Source organism: Hypanus sabinus, chromosome 29, assembly GCF_030144855.1.
Source record: "Hypanus sabinus isolate sHypSab1 chromosome 29, sHypSab1.hap1, whole genome shotgun sequence".
NCBI classification, from domain to species: domain Eukaryota; kingdom Metazoa; phylum Chordata; class Chondrichthyes; order Myliobatiformes; family Dasyatidae; genus Hypanus; species Hypanus sabinus.
Genome location: NC_082734.1, coordinates 17256162 through 17280703, shown reverse-complemented (window position 1 = coordinate 17280703; position 24542 = coordinate 17256162). Strand labels below are relative to the sequence as shown.

General features: G+C 47.0%; 1 protein-coding gene across 1 annotated transcript in view; it reads left to right on the top strand.

Annotated features, from left to right (window-relative positions):
- Nucleotides 1-15080, top strand: part of LOC132382766 (uncharacterized) — a 28081-nt gene extending 13001 nt beyond the window's left edge. Inside the window, exons 4-7 of the mRNA XM_059953222.1 lie at nucleotides 3889-3948; nucleotides 6219-6287; nucleotides 12569-12658; nucleotides 13126-15080. Coding sequence (XP_059809205.1) covers nucleotides 3889-3948; nucleotides 6219-6287; nucleotides 12569-12658; nucleotides 13126-13191 — 285 coding nt within the window. The 3' untranslated portion in view covers nucleotides 13192-15080. The remainder of the gene's footprint in view (nucleotides 1-3888; nucleotides 3949-6218; nucleotides 6288-12568; nucleotides 12659-13125) is intronic.
- Nucleotides 15081-24542: the final 9462 nt, after the last annotated feature.

Sequence of the window (24542 nt, the reverse complement as noted above, 5' to 3'; positions counted from 1 at the left end):
CAGCTGCAAAGAAGGCAAAACATTAGGAGTTTGAAGAGATTTGGTATGTCAACAAAAACACTCAAAAACTTCTATTGATGTACCATAGAGAGGCTGCATCACTGTCTGGTGGGGGGTGCTACCGCACAGGACTGAAAGAAGCTGCAGAGGGTTATAAATCTAGTCAGCTCCATCTTAGGTACTAGCCTACAAAGTACCCAGGACATCTTCAAGGAGCGGTGTCTCAGAAAGGCAGCGTCCGTTATTAAGGACCCCCAGCACCCAGGACATGCCCTTTTCTCACTGTTACCATCAGGTAGGAGGTACAGAAGACTGAAGGCACACACTCAGCGATTCAGGAACAGCTTCTTCCCCTCTGTCATCCGATTCCTAAATGGACATTGAACCCTTGGACACTACCTCACTTTTTAAATATATATTATTTCTGTTTTTGCGCAATTTTTAATCTACTCAATATACAAATACTCTATTTTCACTTTTTTTCTCTTCTATATTATTCATTGCATTGAACTGCTGCTGCTGTTAACAAGCTTCACCACACATGCCGGTGATAATAAACCTCATTCTGTTTCCGCTGGGGTCTTCGTGTTGTTTCCTCACCCATAGCCCTCCCCACTGAATGCAGATACGAGGCCTGGGGCAGTTCCCGGACCACCACCTCAGTAACTGTAGCGGCGATAGCGCGGAGTGGTGGACAGTGCCCAGCCCTGTCTGCTCCATGGTGAGTGTTTACTGTCTCCAGGCTCGCCTGGGTGCATTCCTCACTGAACCTGGAGGGAGGGGCAGAAGGGGCTAGAGCGGGCAGCCGGTCAGGGTACAGTTACACTGGCTAATGGTTCGGCTGCGGCTGTTGTGTCCCGGGGCATGCAGAGCTGAGTCTCTCCCGTTCAACACAGATGTGGTGTTGGATTCTGTGAATAACACACGCGAGAGTCGTTTAACGTGTTTAACAAAAGCCGCAGCCCTTTACTTCCGAACAAACCAAAAGCAGTCGCCGCTTGCACTGACATCATTATGTCAGGCACCAGCTCTTAAAGTTCAGCAACTCGACGCTGGTGTTGGTGAATTATGTAGAACAGTTTCTATTGTGAACAATATGTCTCATCTGTCACCCATTACATTACCTACAGCACAGAGCGCTGTCAGGGGGCCCTTGGCAACACTAGAGAAAATCTATGGGTGCTGGAAATCCAAGCAACGCACAGAAAATGCTGCAGGAACTCAGCAGGCCAGGCAGCATCTATGGGGGATAAAAAAGTACTGTTGACGTTTCGGGGTTCTGCCCAAAATGTTTAACTGTACTTTTTCCCTGTAGATACTGCCTGGCCTGCTGTTCCACCAGCATTTTGTGTGCGTGTGTTGCTTGGAACCGCATGACTCTTCTCCGCAATGTCACTGGGCAGGTGCTTCCGGTACAGGCGGGTGGTTGAGGGCTTTATTGCTTGTGTCTCCTTACTGCCGCAGACCCAGTCTGGTAGCTGTCTAGCTTGGTCAAAGGTGGGGCTACCGAGCCACACTTGATGATGGTCACCCACAATGCTTTCAATATCCCCGCTACATCCAGTGTCCCATCCTTCTGTGTTTCAACACTGAGAATTGATTCACCAGCTGAGGGAGTTGGTAGGTGGCCACCAAGAGGAGATTTCCTTGCCTTCCTTCAACCTGACGCCATGGGATCCAGAGAGGATGTTTGCAGTCTGTGACTGATGGTGTAGGAACAGCTCACACCAACCCAAAACACCCCTTTACAATAACCCGTTTGATTTCTCCCAACATTTCCCTCAATACCATCCACATCTATTACTGCAGCCATTTAAGCTTCCAACCTTCACATTTTTGAGATGTGGGAGAATCCTTGGAATTCATTTCCACAGACCTGTGAAGGTTGATTAATAAAGATGTCAAAGGTTAGGGGGAGAAGGCAGGAGGATGGAGTTGAGAGGGATAATGAATCAGCCAGCATCGAATGGTGGACCAGACTGGATGGACCGAATGGCTTAGGTCTGCTCCAAAGTCTTATGTCCTAATGGAAACTGAAGCATCCCGAGGAAACCCATGTAGTCACAGGGAGAACATGCAAACTCCACCCAGACAACACCCAAGGTCAAGTGTCTCTGGTGTTGTGAGGTGTACTAGCTGCATTGCTGTGCCCGTTGAGGAGTCGAAGGGCCTCTCCCTCTCCCCTGTAGACCTCAGTGATGCCACCTTAGCTGTCGCTGTGACAGGACACACCCCGGGGTTGTGAAGACATCCAGCGCGGTGTTCGGAGGGCTGATTCTGCAGAATCAGACATCGTCAGGTTGTTGCTTTACTGATCAGTACGTCTGCTCGAAGCAGGACCCCAGTCCTGGTTTGTGTATCAGTTTCCCATCCCAGGACACCAGTCCCCAGAAGCTGGTGAGCAAGAGTCAGCAGAGAGTGAACTTTTGAGTCTGAACTTAATCACAGGTGTGGTGCTGTGTGGTCTGAAGGTCCTTATCCACGTACATTCTCCCTTCGTGTAACAGTACTGGTACAGCCGAGTGTTTCAGAGAGCAATTGATGCGTAATTACATTTGAGAGACTGGCAGAACAAGTTTTTCTGTGTGATGGAAGGAATGGAACACTGGCAGCAGTCCAGTTACCAGAGGACAGTGAGATTAAGAACATGCTGGTGATAGAGGGAGAGGGAATGGGGAATGACCCTGTCGTACAGGGTCTGGAAGACAGCTTTTTATCTCTTGTGATAAAGGGACTGGAATGCTGGGAACTGTTCAGTTTCTTCTCTCAGAAAGCTGCAAATCTTTCGAAGACTGTACCAGGTCGCCGTGGAAGTTAAACGCAAGGAAATCTGCAGATGCTGAAAATTCAAGCAACACACACAAAATGCTGGTGGAACGCAGCAGGCCAGGCAGCATCTATAGGAAGAAGTACAGTCGACGTTTCGGGCCGAAGAATCCTAATGAAGTTAGATGTGCTCAACATTGATGGGGAATCAAGGGTGTGGGGAGCAAGGGGAAATTGATACCGAGGCCAAAGATGTGATATTATTGACAGAGGAATAGACTCAATGGACCCTGTGGCCTTGTGCTGCTCCGTTCAGTTCTCACCAAGTCCTCGTTCAAAAGCTCACCCAATGGCTTTGAACTTACCTCTGGGTAGTCAAGCTGCAGGACCTGAATTTACAGAATTCTCTGCAAAAGGTCACAGAGTCCTTAGGGTTTTAACAACATTACTGTGAGACTTTGAGTGTGTTCAGAAATAGTGTGAAGATGTCATCACTCATAATGGGGCATTCAGGCCCAGTGGCCAAAGCTTGCACCACCAAGAGATTCTGCAGCTGCTGGAAATCTTGAACAACACACAGAAAATGCAGGAGGAACTTGGCCAGTCAGGCAGCATCTACGGAGATAAATGGTCATCAATCTCAATGAAGGACCTTGGCCCGAAATATTGACTGTTCATCTCTCCCCGTGGATGCTGCCTGCCTTGCTGACTTCCTCCAGAACCTTGTGTGTGTTGCTCAAACCTTGAACCCCTATTGTTTCTTCCCCTTCCCATCGGACAGAAGATACAAAACCCAGAGATCATGTGCCACCACGCCCTAGGGCAGTTTCCATTCCACTGAATGGACTGCTTGTACACTAAAGATGAACTCTTGCTCTCTCAATCTATCTTGCCGTGGCCCCTGCATTTTATTTGACTTCCTGCGCTGCACTTTACCTGTAACTGTAATACAACACTGATTTCTCTTTCTTTTGCCTTTTGTCCTGCCTTCTTGAGGTACTTACAATATCTATGGAATGTCTTCTGGGTGGCATGTGGACCAAAGATTTTCACTGAACATGTGACAATAATAAGCCGCTACCAATTATATATATATATATATGTATGTTCTTTATGTTGTAGACCTGGTCGTGCTGTAAATCCTGCTGGATGAAAACTCGCAGTGGGAACGTCACTAAGAAGGTGAGATCCAGGCTGCTGTTAGAAGACCTCCCTTTCACCCGCTCCTGGATTGAGTGGTATAGTGAATTAAAACATTGTTGAGTACAAGGTTTATACTGATGTAAGTGAAGATGTTTGAAAATGCCCTGCAGCCAACGAGGTGCTATTGAAATGTGGGGATTGTCGCAAAGGGTGAACTGTAGCACCCAATCTGAACACAGGCACCTCCCTTACATCACCAGATTATCTCTTCAAATGGTGTTTGTTGTGATTCTGCCATTCTCACTGCACTCTTGGGAAAACACCAACTCATCTCTGGATGTTGTGCTGAGGCATAAACACAAGAACCAAACAGCAACACCTCAGCTCGGCATCACATCCAAACAAATATAAGAAATTGGGACTGAACCAGGCCATTTGGCCCCTTGATCCTGCTAGCCCATTCAGCCAGATTGTGGCTGGTCTTTAATCTCAGTGCCGCCCTCATCCTGTGCTCTCCTAAACATTTAAAACCCTTTCAAACGCTGTTAGTGCCTCTTTCCCCACCTTCCTCTCAAAGGGTCCAAGGATTCATTTTATTATCAAAGTATGTATGCAGAATACAACTCTGAGGTTTGTCTTCTCCAGATAGCCATGAAGCAAAGAAACACCGTGGAAATATTTGAAAGAAAAAGCGTAAGCCCCCCTCCCCCGCAAAAATGAAAATGAAACAAAAACTCCCAGACCTGAAAACCCCAACCCCTCCCTCGCACAAAAACTAACAGATTGCCCACATGGAAAATGGCAGCTAGAACATCAAACCCCAAACTCCCAGCCCCTTCCCTCATTAGGCAGGGAAATCCAAAGATTCACTGCCCTATGGGTGATAAACTTTCTTCTCAGCTCCATCCTGAATGCCTGGCCCCTTCCTTTTGAGAATCTGACTCTTGGTTCTACACACAAAGGTGGAAAATCATAGTTTCACATCTTCTCTATAAAACTCCTTGTGTTTAAATCAGGTTCCTTCTCATTGCTGTAAACCCTAGAGCAAAGATTCCTTCTGATTAATCTCTCCTCATCGAGCGCAATGTTGCTCATGGGGGTGATAATGAGGAAGAGATGTAGACTACTGTTTAAGTGGTGTGGAATTTGCAGTATTGCTAAATCTGGATTCTCCCTTATAAAAATCAAAGGAAGTTCCAGCAGCTGATGAGGGAGGGAAGTGGTCTTTGTTCCAAGAGACTGGAGAATACCAGTAGGGAAGTTTTGCTGCAACAATACAGGCCTTTGAATTAACCATATCTGAAGTATTGTGTGTGCAATTGTGGTCTCCTTATTTAAGGCAGCATCCAGTTACCTTGGAGGTAGTTCACTGGATTGATTCCTGGGATGAAGTGGTCATCTCCTGAGGCAGGGTTGAGCAGATTAGGCCCAGGCTCCCTGATGTTGACTTGAAAAGAAAAGGTGACCTTAATGAAGCAAAAAAACACTGAGGGGCTTTTGAAAGTGTGGATCTTTCCTCTGGTGGGAAAATCTAGAACTGGAGATGAACTCTTAAGGAGTCATTACTGAGATGAGGTCGAATTCCTTCTCCCGGACTGAGCGTCATCTACCGGATGGAGGAGGGAGTCATTAAGCCTAGGCCAACCCAAGGAAGAGATTTAGCCATTACAGGAAGTGAGGGGTTCTGGGGATCAGTGGGATGTAAGGTGAAGATCTGATCTGATCAGATGTCATGCTCGAAAAGGGTGCTACAGTTTGTAATTGATATGCCAGAGGGATGTATCTCCGTTTGTAACTGATATACTGGAGCGATGTATCACAGACTGTAATGGATATACCAGGGGGATGTGTCAAAGCTTACCTGCGGGCTGCAGTATGGTTTATGATTGATATTTCCGAGATTGTTGTTGCTGTGGTTTGTAATTGATATTCCTACGGGGAACATCTAAACAGTCATATTACAGTTTGAAATTAATATTTGAGGAAGGGTGCTACAGTTGGGAATCAGTTTGCCCATCAATGGTGAGCAGTGGGTGTTAATTTTCCCCAGGGTGCTGGTCCAATCTGTGATCCACACACACAATTAGGTGGTACTGCATCTCCCGGTTGAGGGATTTGCAACAACTTATGGGGGTGGGGATTGGCCATTTACCAGAGTCTTCAGTCAGTTTTTAATGAAACGTGGAATGTTGAGAATGTCCACGTTTCCTCCCGTTTGCTCAACTCACCCATGATGGTGTGATACGAGGGTGGGCATGCCAACGTCCAGGTCTGGGATATCACTAACTCCACAGCTCTTTGTTTTCTAGAAACGGTCAACCACTGAGAGTTTAGGAGGGCAAGTGGCTTGCCCACCAGAAGATGACAATGCATACATGGTGAGTGGAATTTTCTGTGAGTACCAGGTACACTGGAGCAAGCCTCACACAGTAAGGACACCACACACATCTGTGTGCAGAATGTATCAGAGAGATTTAGAGGCCAAGGGCATATTATACGTATAGAGAGAAAGAGAGACTAGGAATTTGTAACAGAGGGTAATGGTTCTTGGGAACTTGTTACAGGAAGAGGAATAGGGGATGGGAATATTACTTACTGCCTGTTACACCGGCAGCATTTAGGGCAGCAATGAAGGTCCTCCATCTCTGGTGGTGTTCAGGGCTTCCTTCATCATGTCAGTAGCTTCCTCTCAGTTTTTAACTACTGTTAGTCATGCAAGTTCCGGGTGGGGACTCAGGAATACAGTCACACTCAGATGTAGAAGGACTCTTCATTGCTGTTTCCGTAATGTTTTGCTTTACCAGTCAGGGTTGTTAGCTCTTAGCTGAACCTCCGAACCTTTGAAGGTGGACCACCCTTAGTCTGACCTCTACCCTTTGACCTGTTTGGCATGGATGACCAGACAAGAGCTGAGGCACAAAGCCCGAACTCCAGAACCTGGACCGGAAGGAAAGGGGAGGAAGTCAGAAAGCAGAATGTTCTCCCTCACTCCCTCCTTCCTTTGCTGTCCTGATGAAGGGTCTCGGCCTGAAACGTCAACTGTTTATTCCCCTCTGTGGATGCTGCCCGACCTGCTGAGTTCCTCCAGCACTTTGTGTGTGTGTGTGTGTGTTGCCCCACATTTCCAGCATCTGCAGTACCTCTTGTGTCTCTGAAACTTGGTAATACAGGGACTAACAGAAAATGGGTGTGTGGCAAATGAAGAGGAGCTGAGACCATGTGAGTGGGTTGTTCAAAGAGTCCAAGCAGCAGTGATGTTATGCAGATGAAAGTAGAAACTGGGAGTTTTATACATAGAGTAAAAGATTGCAAGTGTGTTACATAGAGACTGAGTGAGGGTTACACGGAGGGCAACAGTGATTAACACTGACTAAAAGCTTCTATAAATCTATAAAAAGTGAGAGTCCCCGACTGTCAGAAAAAGAATTCATAATAGGGAAGAGAGTGAAGTAGAATAATTAAACAAGAAGTTCAGTTCCATCTTCACAAGGACAAAAGGAAAAGGTGGGGGACAAGAATCCAGGGAGAGTGAGAAACTAAAGGAAATAAGTGAGAAAACAGAACGGAGAAATTAATGGGTAGTAATCCCAGCGCCTGAGAATTGTGTCCTGCTTTGTCGAAATGGAGAGAGAGAGAACACAAAAGAGGCTGAGCTACAACCTGGAGTACTGCAGTCAAGTGTGGTCACCCCATTCTAGCACAGATGTGGAGGCTTTGGAGAGGGTGTGGTAGAGATTCAATTGGATGCTGCCTGGATCAGAGGGAATGTGCTATAAGGAGAGATTGGACCCAATCTGGGTTGTTTTCTCTGGAGCGGCAGATGCTGAGGGGAGATCCGATAGAAGTTTATAAGATCATGAGAAGCACGGATAGAGTAGTTAGACAGTATCTTTCTCACAGGTTGGAGTGTCTAATACTAGAGGGTGTCCATCTATCCCTGATTTAACCCTAGACTAGTCACAGGACAATTTACAATGACCAATTAACCTGCCAACTGGTACATCTTTGGACTGTGGGAGGAAACCTACGCAGTCACAGGGAGAACGTACAAACTCCTTACAGGCAGTGGTAGAAATTGAACCCAGGTCATCGGTACTGTGATATCAAAGGAGAGGTACAGGGCAAGTTTTGTTTACAAAGAACTCTTGGCACCTGGAATGCACTGGCAGGAGTCCTGCTGGAAGATGATAATTAAGATGATCTGAGATAAGCACATGAATGTGCAGAGGATGCAGGGATATGGAACATGTGCGGGCAGAAGGGATTTGGTGCCATTCACTCGATCAGTTCAGCACAATGTCCATAAGACCATACGACATCGGAGCAGGCATCAGCCATAGGGATGGTTCCTACGGTGGGCGTGCTACGTTGGTGCCAGAAAGTGTGGCCACACTTGCGGGCTGCCGCAGCACATCCTCAGCTTGAGTTGGCTGTGAACACCAATGACACACTTCACTGTATGCTTCAATAAATCCGACACCAGTCTTGGGGATGATGCTGGGGGCTGTGAGTTGAGATAACGGGGCACCGAGTGGTGCAGCTGCTCTCAGCCCCGGCCGAGCAAGGTCCGATTCGGACCCACCATTCAGGCTAGGTGGAGCTTGCAGGATCCCGCCCTGACCACTTGATGACCGATTTCCTCCAGGACTCCAGTTTCCTCCCACATCCCCCACACTCTGCTGACCAGCAGGTTAATTGGATGCTGGAAATTACCCCGGTCTGTAGTCTGGGGCTGATCCTCAGGAGGTATTAATGGGCATGAGGCAGGGAATGGGTTACAGGGAGATAAGGGAGGGGGTGGAACTGAAGGAACTGTACTGAGAGTTGGCATAGATTCAGTGGACTAAATCACCTCCTCCTCCTCGGTCATAAGGATTTGCCAAGGTATATGGAAAATTATCAGCAGGATAGATAATATCAACATGAGTTTATAGAAAAGTATCATGTTTTACAAACTGAGCAGTGTTTCTGAGGATGGGCCTGGTAGAAAAGATGGGAAAAGCGAGTAGATGCGGCAATCTGGAATTTTCAGGCGGTCTTATTAAACATTAGGGTTTAGGATTAGAATGCGTGATGGTCTGTCCTGCGTGGATTAATGGACAGGAATAAGAGGGTCTCTTTTGAGATGGCAGTCAGTTTACGGAATTCCATAGGGAGCTGCTTATCCCTCAGCTCTTCATAATAGCCATCAACGATTTGGATAAGGGTGTAAAGGCAACATTTGGAAGTTTGCCAATGGCATTAAACTGGGTGGTCCTGTGAATTGTTAGAAGCTTCAAAGTGACAGGTTGAGTGAGTGGGCAAACTAATGGCAGATGCAGTTTAATGTGGCTAACTGTGAAGTGACCCACTCTGGTAAAACAAACAGGAAGGCCACCTAATGATTAAATGGTGTAAGACCATGAGCCATTGGAATAGAATTAGGTCATTCAAAGCATTAAATTTGCACTGCCATTCGATCGTGGCTGTAACCTCTGATGTCCTTACTAATCCAGAACCTATCAACCTCCTCTTTAGATACACCCAATGACATTACCTCCACAGTTATCTGTGGGAATGAATTCCACAGATTCACCACTCTCTGGCTAAAGAAATTCCTCCTCATTTCCATTCTGCAAGGGATCTTTGCATTCTGAAGCTTTGCCATCTAGTCCTGGACTGTTCCACTAATGGGAGCATCCTCTTCGCATTCGCTCAATGCAGGTCTTTCAATATTTAATAGGTTTCAATGAGATTCCCCATCATTCTTCAAAACTCCAGCGAGTATAGTCCCAGAGCCATCAAGTGCTCCTCGTACATTAACCCCTTCATTCCTGGGAACATTCTCATGAACTTCCTCTGGACTCCTCTGCCAGTATATCCTTTCTTAGATAAGGGTCCCAAAACTGCTCATAATACTCCACATGTCGTCTGACCAATGCTTTATAAAGCCTCAGCAATCGCATCTTTATTTTATATCAACTCTAGTTAGGGTTGATGTGCAAAGATGCAAGTGTTCATTACAGAAAACATGCAGGCGAAGTGAGGAGCTGAGAAGGCCTTCGTGGCAAATGAATTTGAGTGCTCTTTCTGTAACGGTGTTATATGGAGAGGAATATAAAACTGGAGATGCAAAGGGACTTGGGAGTCCGAGTGCAGGATTCCCTAAAGATTATCTTGTAGGTCGAATCAGTAGTAAGGAAGGAATGTTCAGTTTGAAAGGACTAGAATATAAAAGCGGGAATGTAATGATGAGAATCCAAGGAAGGGTGTGCTGGCATTGGAGAATGTCCAGAGGAGGTTCTCAAGAATTATCCCAGGAACGAAAGGGTTAATGGATGATGAGAAGTGTTTAGTATCTCTGGGCCTGTACTCACTGGAGTTTAGAAGAATGAGGGGGAATCTCATTCAAACCTACCAAAAACCTAAAGGCCTGGATAGAGTGGACAATAGTCCAGGTCCAGATGGTACAGCTTCAGAATGCGAGGATGTCCCTTTGGAATCGAATTGAGTTGACTTTATTTCTTACATCCTTCACGTACATGAGGAGTAAAAATCTTTACATTTCAGTCTAAATGTGCAGTGTGCAATTTATATTAATTTATAATAAATAGTTTGCACAGCAGGACAGTTAATGTAACATAGAAATACAATTGTATCAGCCTGAATTAATCAGTCTGATGGCCTAATGGAAGAAGCTGTCCTGGAGCCTGTTGGTCCTGGCTTTTATGCTGCGATACTGTTTCCTGGATGGTAGCAGCTGGAATTGATTGTAGTTGGGGTGACTCAGGTCCCCAGTGATCCTTCGGGCCTTTTTTTTTTGTACACACCTGTCTCTGTAAATGTCCTGAATAGTGGGAAGTTCACATCTACAGAGATGAGGAGGAATTTCTCTAGCCAGATGGCAAATTTGTGGAATTCATTGCCAAAGATGGCTGTGGGGGCAAAGTCATTGGGTATATTTAAAGCGGAGATTGATGGGTTCTTGATTAGTAACAGCATCAAAGGTTCCGGGGGGAAGGGGGTTGAGGTAATAAATGAACCATGATGGAATGGTGGAACAGATTCAATGGGCCAAATGGTCTAATTCTGCTGCTTCGTCTCATGGTCTTAAATCAGGAGCGAAAGAGATAAGGGGTCTGCTATATACACAGTAATGGGCAAATGAAAAATGATATAAAGATTGACAGAGACTGCGTGTGAGTATTTTAGAGGGTATCAGGTTGGGAGAGATTAACGGGGAATAAGTATGCCCTGAACAGAGGGTAGAGGAGTCAGGCTGTGTTATACAGAGCACAGGGTGGGTATTATATAGAGAGCAGAAGTGTATGAGTGTGTTCAATATAAGGAGTAATGGAGAAGCAGGAGAGTTTATGCACAGGGTGTTGTACATTCATAGCCCAGGGAGGACCTGTACATTAACAGAGAGTAGCAGTGATTGAAAATACATTTTCTCGTGGGAGCAGAGGCAGAGTGTGTTTCACCTTGAGTAACGGAGACAGTGACGTTATCGTTCAGTCAGTAAATGAGCCGACGGCTGTGTCATGCAGAGAGCTGCGTCGGAGGCTGGCAGCTCATTATCTCTGGGGAGCGGGAGAAAAACGAGGGAAGTGTGTAATTCTGAGAGCATGGAGATGATTGCCTCAAAACACGTGGAGAAGGAATATTTGGGAGCAGGAGATGGCTGGGCGCAGAGTTAGAAGGGCCGCAGATAGTGGGATCTAAAACTAAAATTAAAAATGATTGAGCCACTCAACAGCATATGTGGAATGAGGAACAGAGTGAACAATTCATCTCAAAGGTCCCTCTTCAGAAGAGAGGCAGAAAGGAATCAGGTTTAATTTGTGGTAAAATGGGGATAGAAGGCCCTCAGCCCAAGAAGTTGAATTGTTAATTTCCCTCCATAGACGCTGTCTGACCTGCTGAGTTTGGCAGTAAAAGTGGGTTGTTTTAATTTGCAGGTCCTGGTGGTGGGGGGGCAGGGTGTTCAGGGATAGATTAGACAGATGGGATGTATCCGATGAGGTGAGGACTGGTTTGCCTTGGAGGATAAGTTGATACTGTTTGGTTGATGTGCTAATGGGGGAAAGGAGAGAGAGTGCATGAGAAAGGAGGATAGAAATAGTCGGTATCTACAGGGAATCCACTGGTGTTTGTCGGTGTTCATGGACGTCCCTGGGCCATGCTAGTCTTCACAGGGAGTCCCAGGGTGAGAGCTGGTATTCAGAGAGGTCCCAGGGAGAGTGCTGGAATTCACAGGGGGTCCCAACGAGAGTGTCAGTATTCACAGGGGGCCCCAGGGTGAATGCTGTTATTTACAGGGGTTCCAGAGGTGTTTGCTGGTATTCAGAGGGATCCCGGAGAGCATGTTGGTGTTTACAGGGGGTCCTACGGAGCGTGCTGGTACTTATAGAGGGTCCAAGGTTGAGTGCTGGTATTTACAGGGGGACCAGGGAGTGTGCCGGTATTCACAGGCGGTCCTGGGGTGAGTGATGGTGTTTACAGGGGACCAGGGAGTGTGCCAGTATTCACAGGCGGTCCTGGGGTGATTGGTGGTGTTTACAGGAAGTCTGGGGAGTATGCTGGTTTTCACAGGGGTTCCGAGGGGAGTGTTGGTATTTAAAGGGGATCCCGGAAGTGTGTCAGTGGTGAGAAGTCCCTGATCTCCATCTCTCCACAGACACTCAGGAGTCCCCAGGAATCGATATACAACAAGCTCCACGATGCTGTCAGCACAGGAAGCACCTCTGCAGCAACGACGTCACCAAAGGTGAGCTCCGCCCTTTCACCCAGCGATGCCCCCCCAGCACCACTGGGCATCTCGGACCACTCACGAGAACCGCAGCTTCCAGCTGGTGGACGGGTGGGCTGGAGTCACAGACCGATCTCAGCCTGCTGGGTAATTCTGCTAAGCCGCCATCGTACAGCGGGTGGGCTCACCGCCAACTGGTTCCGGTGGGTGGCGTCACTGGCTCACCCGAGGGCGTTGGGCTGACATCTCGGGGCTCCCCGTATGTTGACCCTACCAAGAGCCAAAGCGCAGGGCCCTGACTGCAGCCTACCGTAGCTCGTTGGGTCATTGAGGCTCGCAAGCCTCCGAACCCAACTCAATTGGGTGGTCTCGCTAACTAGCCAGAGTGTGATAAGTGGTCTGATTGATTGGTCAGTGTCTGCGGTGGTCTCACCAACCAGCCAGCAACTGCTGACTGTCCACACCTCACTTTCCGTCTGTTGCAGAGGAAGCACGTGGAGCCGGCGGTGGCTGACGCTGAGGTCTACGAGTGTGTCTATGAGGCTTATTGAGTCCGGCTCCGGCAGGGAACAGCGAGGAGTAACCCGTCGTCCCGTGCCACGCGCCTGCTGCAGAGGCTGTAACTTGCCCAGTACACCTCCGGACTGTACGAGGAATCTGGAAACCCCATGCATTCGACGGGGAGGACATTAGGAGGCTCCTTGCGGATGCCGGGTTTGAACTCTGAACTACGGCCCCAGATGTAATGGTGTCGCGCTAACCGCCGTCCCTGTCTGAAATCTCCGTCGCGCTCGCACTCTGACCTGTCAGTCTCTGATACCTGCTCTGTTCTGACAGAGCCCAAAGTTCAGCACCCCATCTTCCCCCTGGAAAATCAGAGCGTTTCTGCTCCACAGTTTCTACTGATCATCAGCTAGTCCAATCTGGTACCTCGTCCCTGCATCCGACAGTCCGAATCTGGTGCCCCCCACGTTTTGTTTCACCACCTCCTGTATACACCACCCACAGAGATTCATCCAGAAATTGGAACCATCCCAGTTAGTGCGTTAACCTTGCCAGGACTGGCCCCACTGCGGTGCAGGTGGTGAAGAGGACTAGCCGAAGTCCCAGCATGCACAGAAAGTCAGCAAATCTGGCAGCGTCTATGAATGGGATAGAAGAGTCAATGCTTTGGGTGAGACCCTTCATTAAACCCTGGTGAAGGGCCTCGGCCCAAAGCGTCGACTGTTTATTCCCCTCCATGGACGCTGCTTGACTTGCTGAGTTCCTCCAGCATTTTCCGCCTGTTGCTCAAGGCTTTCAGCATCTGCAGAACCTTGCGGTTATTGCCGAAGTGTGTGTTTCTCAGCACCATTGCAACTGAGATGGTTCATTGAGTTGTGGGTTGGGGGACGTAATCAGGCCCTAAAGAGCCGTCTCCAGGACTGCCACAGACCAACCACATTAACGACAAAGAGGGGATCTTCATATTCTGTTGCCCCAGGCCACTGCCCTGACAGGGCCACACATTGTGACCTGTGGCGTCCCACTCTGAAAGTGGAATAGTCAATGAGGGAGCAGGGTAGCACCAAGAATAGGCATCTGTTAGTCTTGTGAGACCATGGATTTGCGCCTTGGAAAGTTTCCAGGGTGCAGGCCTGGGCAGGGTTGTATGGGAGACCGGCAGTTGCCCAAGCTGCAAGCCTTCCCCTCTCCACGACACCAATGTTGTCTAAGGGAAGGGCACTAGAACCCAAGCAGCTTGGCACCGGTGTTGTCGCAGAGCAATGTGTTGTTAAGTGCCTTGCTCAAGGACACAACGTACTGCCTCAGCCAAGGCTCGAATCAGTGACCTTCAGATCACTAGACCTTATCCACTAGACCACATGCCAACACTGCAGCAAGAAGCATTAAATATAAAGGCTCCTTATGGTGAGGGAACAAGAAAAAGGCTTGTCCCAGAATAATGACCTTTCAAATATGAGATCACATTGCAGGGATCAAGGTCAGAATGGAGACTCTTTAATGTGAGCTTTAATCTGGGGGTTTCGGCAGCTGGGCTCCTCGTTTTTTTTTGAGGCTTGGAGATGAGACCGAGACCCGATATTGCCACAGGTTTAACTGACCCATGAGGAAGTGGGGGTGCCAGTGGGAGATAACCTGAAGTGCCTGGTCCAGCTCCAAGAGCTTCATCTGGAAATGACTGCTAGTGCAGTGCACTCCTGGGTGAAACCAATGTTGGATCATGCAGCGAGGAGAAATCTCACTCCAATCAGTGCCATCGGTGGCCCAGTCACTTCCCTCGGTGAGGCTAACACTCAGCCAGAGCCAAGTGTACGGTAGCTATGTCCACAGCAACCCAACGAAATAGCACGTTAAAGTCAAGCCTCCGAGCTTTGATTATTAGACAGAAACCATCGCCAGCAAACTCCACAAAAATGTAAATTAAAGGTGTGCACAACCTGACATCAATGTTCCGGTCACCGTTTCTTTCTCAATTCGTGTACGCAATCTTTGCTGCAAGGTCTTCAATCATTAGATCCTCTGTGATGGAGGATACTGAGGTCAAAGAGTGAGTGAGGCCTTTCAGCCCACCATATCTGTGCTGACCCTCGTACTTAACTATACCAGTTCCTTTCAGCCATGTTTGGCCCTTGGTCTTGTCTGCCAGTGTCTACTAGCCTGATAATCCCTCACTGTGGGACTGGCCCACCTACAACCGGACCATGGGGTATGATCAGGGGGAGAGGGGTATGGATTCCTGCCTTCCCCTGAACCGCCCTTTGCTTCCTCTCCAGCCTAGTCTGCGGCTGGGCAATGACAGGCAGAGCAAAGTGACCTTTCCAGCTTCAGCTCCATAGGGCCGAATCTGCCCCGAGCCCCCATAACACACTCGTTTTATAGCCAGCATGATGTGATGGGATGATCACACTACTCGGAACCAACTTCCCACTGGTTTTGCAGTCTGTGTTGAGGTATCCTAGCCAGCATTAGCACGCCACGTTAAATGCGCCACTTAGACATCTACACCTCATGGTCTTCCCACATTTCAGGAGCATGTTGGAACACTCTCTAGTTGCCTGGATGATGTATCGTCCAGGTAGCTGTGAGAGTCCGTTGGTTTACAATAGACATCGGTGGATAAGCTACCTCCGAGATAAAATGACAGTGAGATCGAGAATGAGGAAGGAAGTGTCAAAATGGACATCGATGACTGCATTGGTGCTGCTTCCTGCACCCGTGCTGAACTCTTTGATTTCATCCACCTTGCCTCCAACTCCCACCCTACACTCAAATTCACCTGGTCCATTTACGACACCTCCCTCCCCTTTCTTGATCTCAGTGTCTCTATCTCTGGAGATAGCTTATCCACTGATGTCTATAATAAACCAACAGACTCTCACAGCTACCTGGACTATACCTCGTCCCACCCTGCTACTTGTAAAGACACCCTTCCCTCCTCTCAACTCCTCTGTCTCCACCGCATCAGCTCTCAGGATGAGGCTTTTCATTCTAGAATGAAGGAGATATCCTCCTTTTTCAAAGAAAGGGGCTTCCCTTCCTCCACCATCCATGCTGCCCTCAACCACATCCATTTCATGCATGTCTGCTCTTACCCCATTCTCCTGCCACCCTACCAGGGATAGGGTTCCTTTTGTCCTCACCTACCATCCCACCACCCTCCATGTCCAGCACATAATTCTCCGAAACTTCCACCACTTCCAACTGGATCCCACCACCAAATATCTTTCCATCCCCCCCACTTTCTGCTTTCCACAGGGATCGCTCCCTACGTGACTCCCTTGTCCATTCGTCCCTATCCACTGATCTCCCTCCTGGCACGTACCCTTGCAAGCAGAACAAGTGCTACACCTGCCCCTACACCTCCTCCCTCACTGCCATTCATAGCCCAAAACAGTCCTTCCAGGTGAGGCAGCACTTCACTTGTGAGTCTGTTGGGGTCGTATGCTGTGTCCGGTGCTCCTGGTGCAGCCTCCTGTATATCGGTGAGATCCGACGTAGATTGGGAGACTGCTTCACCGAGCATCTATCCTCCATCTGCAAAACCAAGCGGGATCTCCCAGTGGCCACCCATTTTAATTCCACTTCCCATTCGCTCCTCCACTGTCGTGAAAAGGCCACACTGAAGTTGGAGGAACAACACCTTGTATTCCGTTTGGGTAGCCTCCAACCTGGTGGCATGAAAATTGATTTCTCAAATTTTCCAGTAATTCCCCCTCACCCTTCACCATTTCCCCTCCCTTTTTCCCTCTCTCATGTTATCTCCCTCTTCCCCACCCATTTTTCTCTTTCTTCCATGGCCTTCTGTCTCTCACCAATCAACTTCCCAGCTCTTTGCTTCATCCCTCCCCCTCCAGGTTTCACCTATCACCTGGTGTTTCTCTGCCCCCTCTCCCCACCTTTCACATCTACTCCCCAGCATTTCTCCCCAGTCCCTGCTGAAGGGTCTCGGCCCGAAACCTCGACCGTGCTTTTTTTTCCATGGATGCTGCCTGGCCTGCTGAGTTCCTCCAGCATTTTCTGTGTGCTACAACAGTGGTGTGCTGAAGAGCATCTCTGAACACACAACACATTGAACCTTGAAGTGGATGGGCTACAGCAGCAGAAGACCATGAACGTACACTCAGTGGCCACATAAATAATATAATACCTAATATAGTACCTAATAAAGTGGCCACTGAGTATGTATATTACATTACAGTGTATATATATTACATATATATCCACACATATGTAATATATATGGATAAATATGGCCAAATATATATAGAAGCACCTACAGACTAGCAAATGCGTCATACACAATCACACAGATTAATTGCACATATTAATCTCTTACACAGACACATACTGTAACTAACCGCGTGCACACGTGTACACACACACTCACTTGGGAAGTGTACAATCATGCGCTTTGGTAGAAGAAATAAAAGTTAGACTGTTTTCCAAACAGGAAAAAACTGTAAAAATCCAAGGTGCAAAGGGACTTGGGAGTCCTTGTGTAGGATTCCCTAAAGGTTAATTTGCTGGCTGAGTCTGTGGTGAGGAAGGTAAATGCAATGTTTGCATTCATTTCGTGAGGACTGGAATATAAAAACAAGGATGTAATGCTGAGGCTTTATAAGGCACTGGTGAGGCCTCACTTGGGGTATTATGAGCAGTTTTGGGCTCTTTACCTAAGCAAGGATGTGCTGACATTGGAATGGGTTCAAAGGAGTTTTGCAAAAATGATTTCAGGAATGAAAGACTCTTCATATGAAGAGCGTTTGCTGGTTCTGGGTCTGTTCTGTCTGGAATTTGGAAGAGTGAGGGGGAGGTCTCATTGAAACCTATCGACCATTGAAAGGTCTGGATAGAGTGGATGTGGAGATGATGTTTCTTGTAGTGAGGGAGTCTAAGACCAGAGGGAAACCTCAGAAAAGAGAAAGGGAAACCTCATTTAGAACGGAGATGAGATGGAATTTCTTTAGCCAGAGGGTGGTGAATCTGTGGAATGCATTGCCACAGGCAGCTGGGCCAGGCAGCTGGGTAAGGCAGAAGTTGATAGATTCTTGATAGGCTGGGCTGTAAAAGGTTACAGGGAGAAGGCCAGAGAATGAGGTTGAAAAGGGAAGTGGATCAGCCATGATCGAATTGCAGAGCAGACTATGGACCAAATGGCTTAATTATGCCTTTGTTATCTTATACACACACTCACTCACACACTCTCTCTCGCAGTCTCTTTTGCTCTCACTCTCTTTCACTCTCTCACTCACTCTCACAATCTCTCTCACCCAGTCTCGCACTCTCTCACACTCATACTCTCACTCACTCTCTCTCTCACTCACTCACTCACACACTCTTTTGGCTTCCTCTCTCTAGGGCCTCAGTCCCTTCCCTTCTCCTAACATTTCACTTGTTTACAAAGCTCTGGGCTTTGATTTTGAAACAACACACACAAAATGCTGGTGGAACACAGCAGGCCAGGCAGCATCTGTAAGGAGAAGCACTGTCAACGTTTTGGGCCGAGACCCTTCGTCAGACCCTTATAGATGCTGCCTGGCCTGCTGTGTTCCACCAGAATTTTGTGTGTGTTGTTTGAATTTCCAGCATCTGCAGATTTCCTCGTGTTTGGGCTTTGATTTTGTTTTACTCTTCAACTGAGGCCCCTGAGATGATTTATACGAGTTTCCTACCTCTGATCCAAGCTCTAAGACGGACTCAATATAGGACTGCAGAAGCATATGGCCTGGGAGGAAGCCATTACAGGTATAGCAGCTGAAGGAAAGGCCTCAGGCTGTTTCCTGTCTTCCAGTTTATGGTCCACAGTTCACTGATAACTTAATTATTCATCATCTGAAGTTACTCATCTGGAAAGGGATAGTAGTTCCAGCCCCAGGAGCCCCATCACATTTTACCAATGCTTGGTCTTCCCATCCACTCAGTCCAGCCTCCCTGTACCCCTCAGTTCAATCTCACCATCTCTTACTGAAGTTGCACAGGGTTTTGTGTTGTGGGCTTCTTAGCCAAGGGTGAAAGTAATCGCAGAGGGAGAGCAGGGTGGATTCACTTGATTTGGGCCCTGGCAAAGCAGCCCTGCTGTCTGAGCAAAGAGTGGGTAGACTCAGTCAGCTGAAAGAACTCAGCAAGTCAGGCAGCATCTGTGGAAGGGAATAAATAGTCGACGTTTTGGGCCGAGACCCTTCACCAGCACTCTATCGTGACTGGTGTTTAGAGGAATGAGAGGGGATCTCACTGAAATGTAAAACGTTCTGCCAGAGATCAACAAACTCTTTCAATATTTTTATTAGTTTCTGCATAAAGGAATACAGAGTACAAGAAGATATTACAAGTCAAAAGAAAAAAATAAAATAGTACCAAATACATTGTATTAAAAATACAGTTACAATCACAAAACCCTGTATTTATAAAATTAAATTAAATTGTAATATTGAAATACAATAATTTTGTTATACAGAAAAAAATCTAAACCCACTGCCAAAGTCAGAGCTGTTAGGAAAAGCAAGAAAAAAGGGGAAAAAACCCTTATCATATAATAAAATATATTATTAGCCACCATCTGTACTTCTACAACAAATCAAAGGTTTTGAAATAACTCAAAAATGGTCCCCACAACGTTTTTGAGTCTTGCCTAGGTTCAAAAACTGAATGTGGGATCTTTTCTAAATTTAAGCATGACATGACATGATACCAACAAACTGATTGCAGGAAGGTGCTACCCCTGGTTTTGGCACACTTGTTGAGGAGTCATGGTGTTAGGGTACAAGGTGAGACATTCAGGACTGAAACAAGAAATTTCTTCATCCTGACAGTGTAAACTTGTGGAACTTGTAGAAGGACCAGAGAGGACATCACAGGATACACCAGAGGCAGAGACTCTGAGGAGAGCACATCAGCCGAAGCTGCATAAAACAGTGGGTTGGGCTGAATGGTCTAATCCTGGTTCTTTCTGTCCCATATTAACCCCATGTAAGCCAGTCTTCCCTCTCATTCTCCAGTCCCTGTACCTACCTATTAATCTCCTTGGGAAAGTTAAAAACCCATAAGATCAAAGGGAACCTGTCAAGTGGGATCTGCTGATCTTCTCTTGTTTGTGAAGTAGGGTCTAAAGTTGGCCCAGGGACAGAAGGCCAAGCGCAGTGATCGCTGGGAGTTGGCGACTGGAGGGCTGGGATCTGCCGTACCTGCAGGGCTCGTACCTCCACACTCACTTGGGCTAAATGCCTGATAAAGATCAAGTGCCTGGGAATGTACAACACACGTGTGGGTGCCTGTGCAGCGAGCCGACTGAACCAGTCCAGACCCTTCCTGCGTTAGATAAGAACTGTCCAAAAACCAAATCAGAAACAACTTCAATAATGTTCAATCAACCTGAACATTTATTTAACATCTTCTCCTCTGCCGTCACAGTGGCCCAGAATGAGAATGACCCACATCCAATAGCTTGAGTAGCCTTAAAGCATTAAAAAGATGTTACATTGTTTGATAAAAGTGTTTTAAAAGTACCAGTGGAAGAGATCGACTTGTCAGTTTCTGAAGCGAATTTCTTAAGTGGCCTCCCATCATAAACTGGCACAACGTTCTTAACAGACAATGTTGCCTGATCACTACAGGGAGGTTACATATGAACAGTTTTCTTTTGAAAGTTGGATGTTTTGTATAACTAGCTTCTGCTCCAAATTTCTGTTTGGAGTTCTAACTCTCCCATTTCAAAAAAAAAAACAACTTTAAAAATAATTATAGGAGAATTATCAATTAAGGTTTCCATAAATCAGGTAGTCCTCTATCAAGAAGCCAATTCCAGAATCTCCCAGAGTCTTAGTGTGCTTCTCCATTGATCCTGCTTGGGTTTGACGTGAGGAAAGTGCATGTGTCCACACACAGGCACACATTGTATCTCTGTCTCTCACACTCTCACACCAAATTGGTGAAGGACATGAAATGAATGAACAAACAAATCTTTGAGCCTAGTGATGAGTGGACTGAACTGTTTGTGGGTTGACTGCAGAAGTCCAGCTCTGCCTATTTGACTTATGACCTCTTGGAGGAAATGAGGGTGATTGGGGGGGGGGGGGATGGATTAGTTTAAACCCAGAGCAAACATTCCATGGTGAAGAGAAACAGTAACTAGGTTAACAGATTGAGAACTGGCATTGTGAAAGTGGCTCAGTGAGATTCAAGCTGCACTGAGGGAGCAACAGGCCACCTCCTGATCAATGGGCAAGCGGCAGACTTGAATAGTTCTGCATCCATCAACTTTGCATCTACCATCAATGATGTGTTGTGGACAGCTCTCTTCAGTTCCCTGGACACCGATCTCACACTACAATCCTTTGTTGGCCATGCTTGGTTTTTGGTCAGACCAACACAACCGTGTTCTACTGCTGCTGAGATAGTACGTAGAAGACTGAGAAAACATCCGCACTTCGTTCATTCACATTGAGGGGAACGTGGCAGTTGAAAGAGGAGATAAAAGACCTGCCCAACAGGAGCTCCTGAAACCTTTCACTTCACTGACAATCCTGACACCACCCTCTCCAACTGCCCATCTCCCACCAGTTCCTCTCCCCACATCCTTTCCTTTATTCCATGGTCCACTGTCTTCTCCTGTCAGATTCCATCTCCTTCAGCCCTTTGTCACTTCCACCTATGACCTCCCAAGCTCTGATATTATTTCCACTCCCTCCCATTCCTTACTTGCCTATCACCTCCTCGATGAGAGATCAGATTTAGTATAAATCAGTGATAATATCTCACTGATAACACAGGCTCATCTCAAGGGTGTATGTTTATCCCACAGCTCCACCCTCTCTACACATGACTGTGTGGCTAGGCACAGCTCAAAAGCCAACTATAAATTGACTGATATTTTTTAGGGTGCAGTGTTAAGGGTGCAAGAAGGGGACGTGCCAGATTTCTTTAGCCTCCTGAGGAAGTAGAGGGGCTGGTGTGCTTTCTTGCCTGTAGCATCAGCTTGACAGAGAATCAGTTCCCAGAGTAGAGAAATTATGACTCAAGACATGAAGGAGATTTAAATCATGGAAATTCCTGTTAGTGGCACAAACAAGCCTTGTATCTCGAGACGATATATTAGAGGGATAGTTGGTTTGTGGAGCAGAGAGAATAGAGGAGGGAGATTTCTAGGCACAGGAATGAGGAGGGAAAATAGAACCTTAGGGAAATAAAATTGAAGATAGATTCAGAAGTATGTTCCACTTAATTTAAGAGAAGTACAAGGAAATATGGAAATCTTGTGATCATGAGGATCGTCCCAAAATGGATGCAGTAGAGGCTGTGGGAAAGAGGAAACAATTTCGCACAGAACTGAGTCAGAAGGTGACTTCTCAGTCAAGGTGAAGTAGCAATGGCAGCACAAGTGCTTTTGACAATAGCTAAGTGGCTCAGAAACCTCATGGGTACAGGCAGATGAAAACCAGTGTAGGGTTTGTAATGTGTGCTCCACGGGCTTGGTGCATTTCCAGCATCACTGTTTAATTGGAGAGATCGATAAACCAGTTACGAGTCTTGTCAGAAGAGTTTTATTTGAGCCAATAAAAATAAAGGAGGTGCGAGCAGAGTGGCCATTGTTGGAGCGGGCCAGTGATAGAGTGGGAGGCTTTGACTCAAAGGCTGCTGTGAGAACAGGCTCGGGCAAGCACAGGCAGAGGTTCTAATTAAGTTGCTCCCCTCCCCCTTTCTTTGGCCCCAGGCCTCCCATCCCATGATCCCCTTCCTTCTCCAGCTCTGTATCCCTTTTGCCAATCAACTTTCCAGCTCTTAGCTTCATCCCCCCCCCTCCTGACTTCTCCTATTATTTTGGATCTCTCCCTCCACCTCCCACTTTCAAATCTCTTACTATCTCTTCATTTAGTTAGTCCTGATAAAGGGTCTCAGCCCGAAAAGTCATCTGTACTTCTCCCTATAGATTCTGCCTGGGCCACTGCATTCCACCAGCATTGAATTTCCAGCATCTGCAGATTTCCTCCTGTTTGAAGTTTCTAGTAAGTTTTTTTTAAACTTTTTTTTGGTCTTTTCGTACATAGCTAATGTGCTGAGAATGGGTCCAGATTTAGTGGTGTGTGAGCTGTGGGAACTGTGAGAGACCTCCAGTGTCCCTGATAACTACATCTGCACAAAATGCATCGAGCTACAACTTCTTAGAGGACGCTTTAAGGAACTGAAGCTGCAGCTCGATGACCTTCGGTTCACATGTCAGAATGAGGAGATGATAGATAGGAGCTACAGGGAGGCAGTCACCCCTAAATTCAGTAAGCAGGTACTTGAGTGACTGTCAGGAGAGGGAAAGAGAATATGCAGCCAGTGCACAGTACCCCTGTGGCTATTCCTCTCAGTGATCGGGTCTCTGACACCGAGTCTGGCTCTGTGGCTCAAAGGGGGGAGAAGAGGAGTACAGAAGTGATAAGGAATTTCATAGTTAAAGGAGCAGACAGGAGGTTCTGTGGATACAAACAAGAAACCTGGGTGCTATTTTGCCTCCCAGGTGCCAGGGTCAGGAATGTCTCCGATCAAGTCCACAGCATTCTGAAGGGGGAGGGTGAGCAGCCAGACATCGTAGTACGTATTTGTTCCAACGACATGGGTAGGAAAAGAGAGTACGCTGAAAAGTGGGACCTGCAGAACTGGATGATTTGGCAGATAAATGCTTGCTGACGAATTGGAGCAGCAAGCTGGGTTTCAAATTCCTGGATGGTTGGGATCTCTTCTGGGGAAGGGATGACCTGTACAAAAGACCGGGTAACACCTGAACCCAAGGGGAACTAATATCCTACTAGGCCAGTTCACTAGAGCAGTTGGAGAGGATTTAAACTAATCTGGCAAGAAGGTGGGAATTGGAATGATAGGGCTGTGGATGGGGCAGTTGGTATACATGTCAATGCGGTGAGTAGTGAGACTGTGAGGAAGGACAGGCAGATAGGGCAAAATTTCAGACAGAGGGATGAGGTGAAGGATAATATGGGGGCAAAATCGAAAAGGGTGATGAATACAGGACTGAAGGTGTTACAGTGAATGCACACAGTATGGTTAATGATGTAGCGCAGTTAGAGATTGGTGGGTACACGTAGTCAGTGTTGGCACTGCTTCTTTGTGAGACATTTATCAATGATTTGGATAACGGAATGTGGCCATGTTTGTGGGACAACACAGAAATAGGTGGAGGGACATGTAGTCTGCAGAAGTACTTAGATTTATAGAATGGGCAAAGAGGGGTAGATGGAATACAGTGTTGGAAAGTGGATGGTCATGTACTTTGGTGAAGGAATAGAGGCGTAGACTATTTTCTAAATGGGAAGAAAATTAAAGTATCATGAAATCTGCTTCTGCTGCCATTGAGGGAGGAGATTTAGGAGGTAGAGAGCTCACCGGCCTCGCTCTTTGCTTC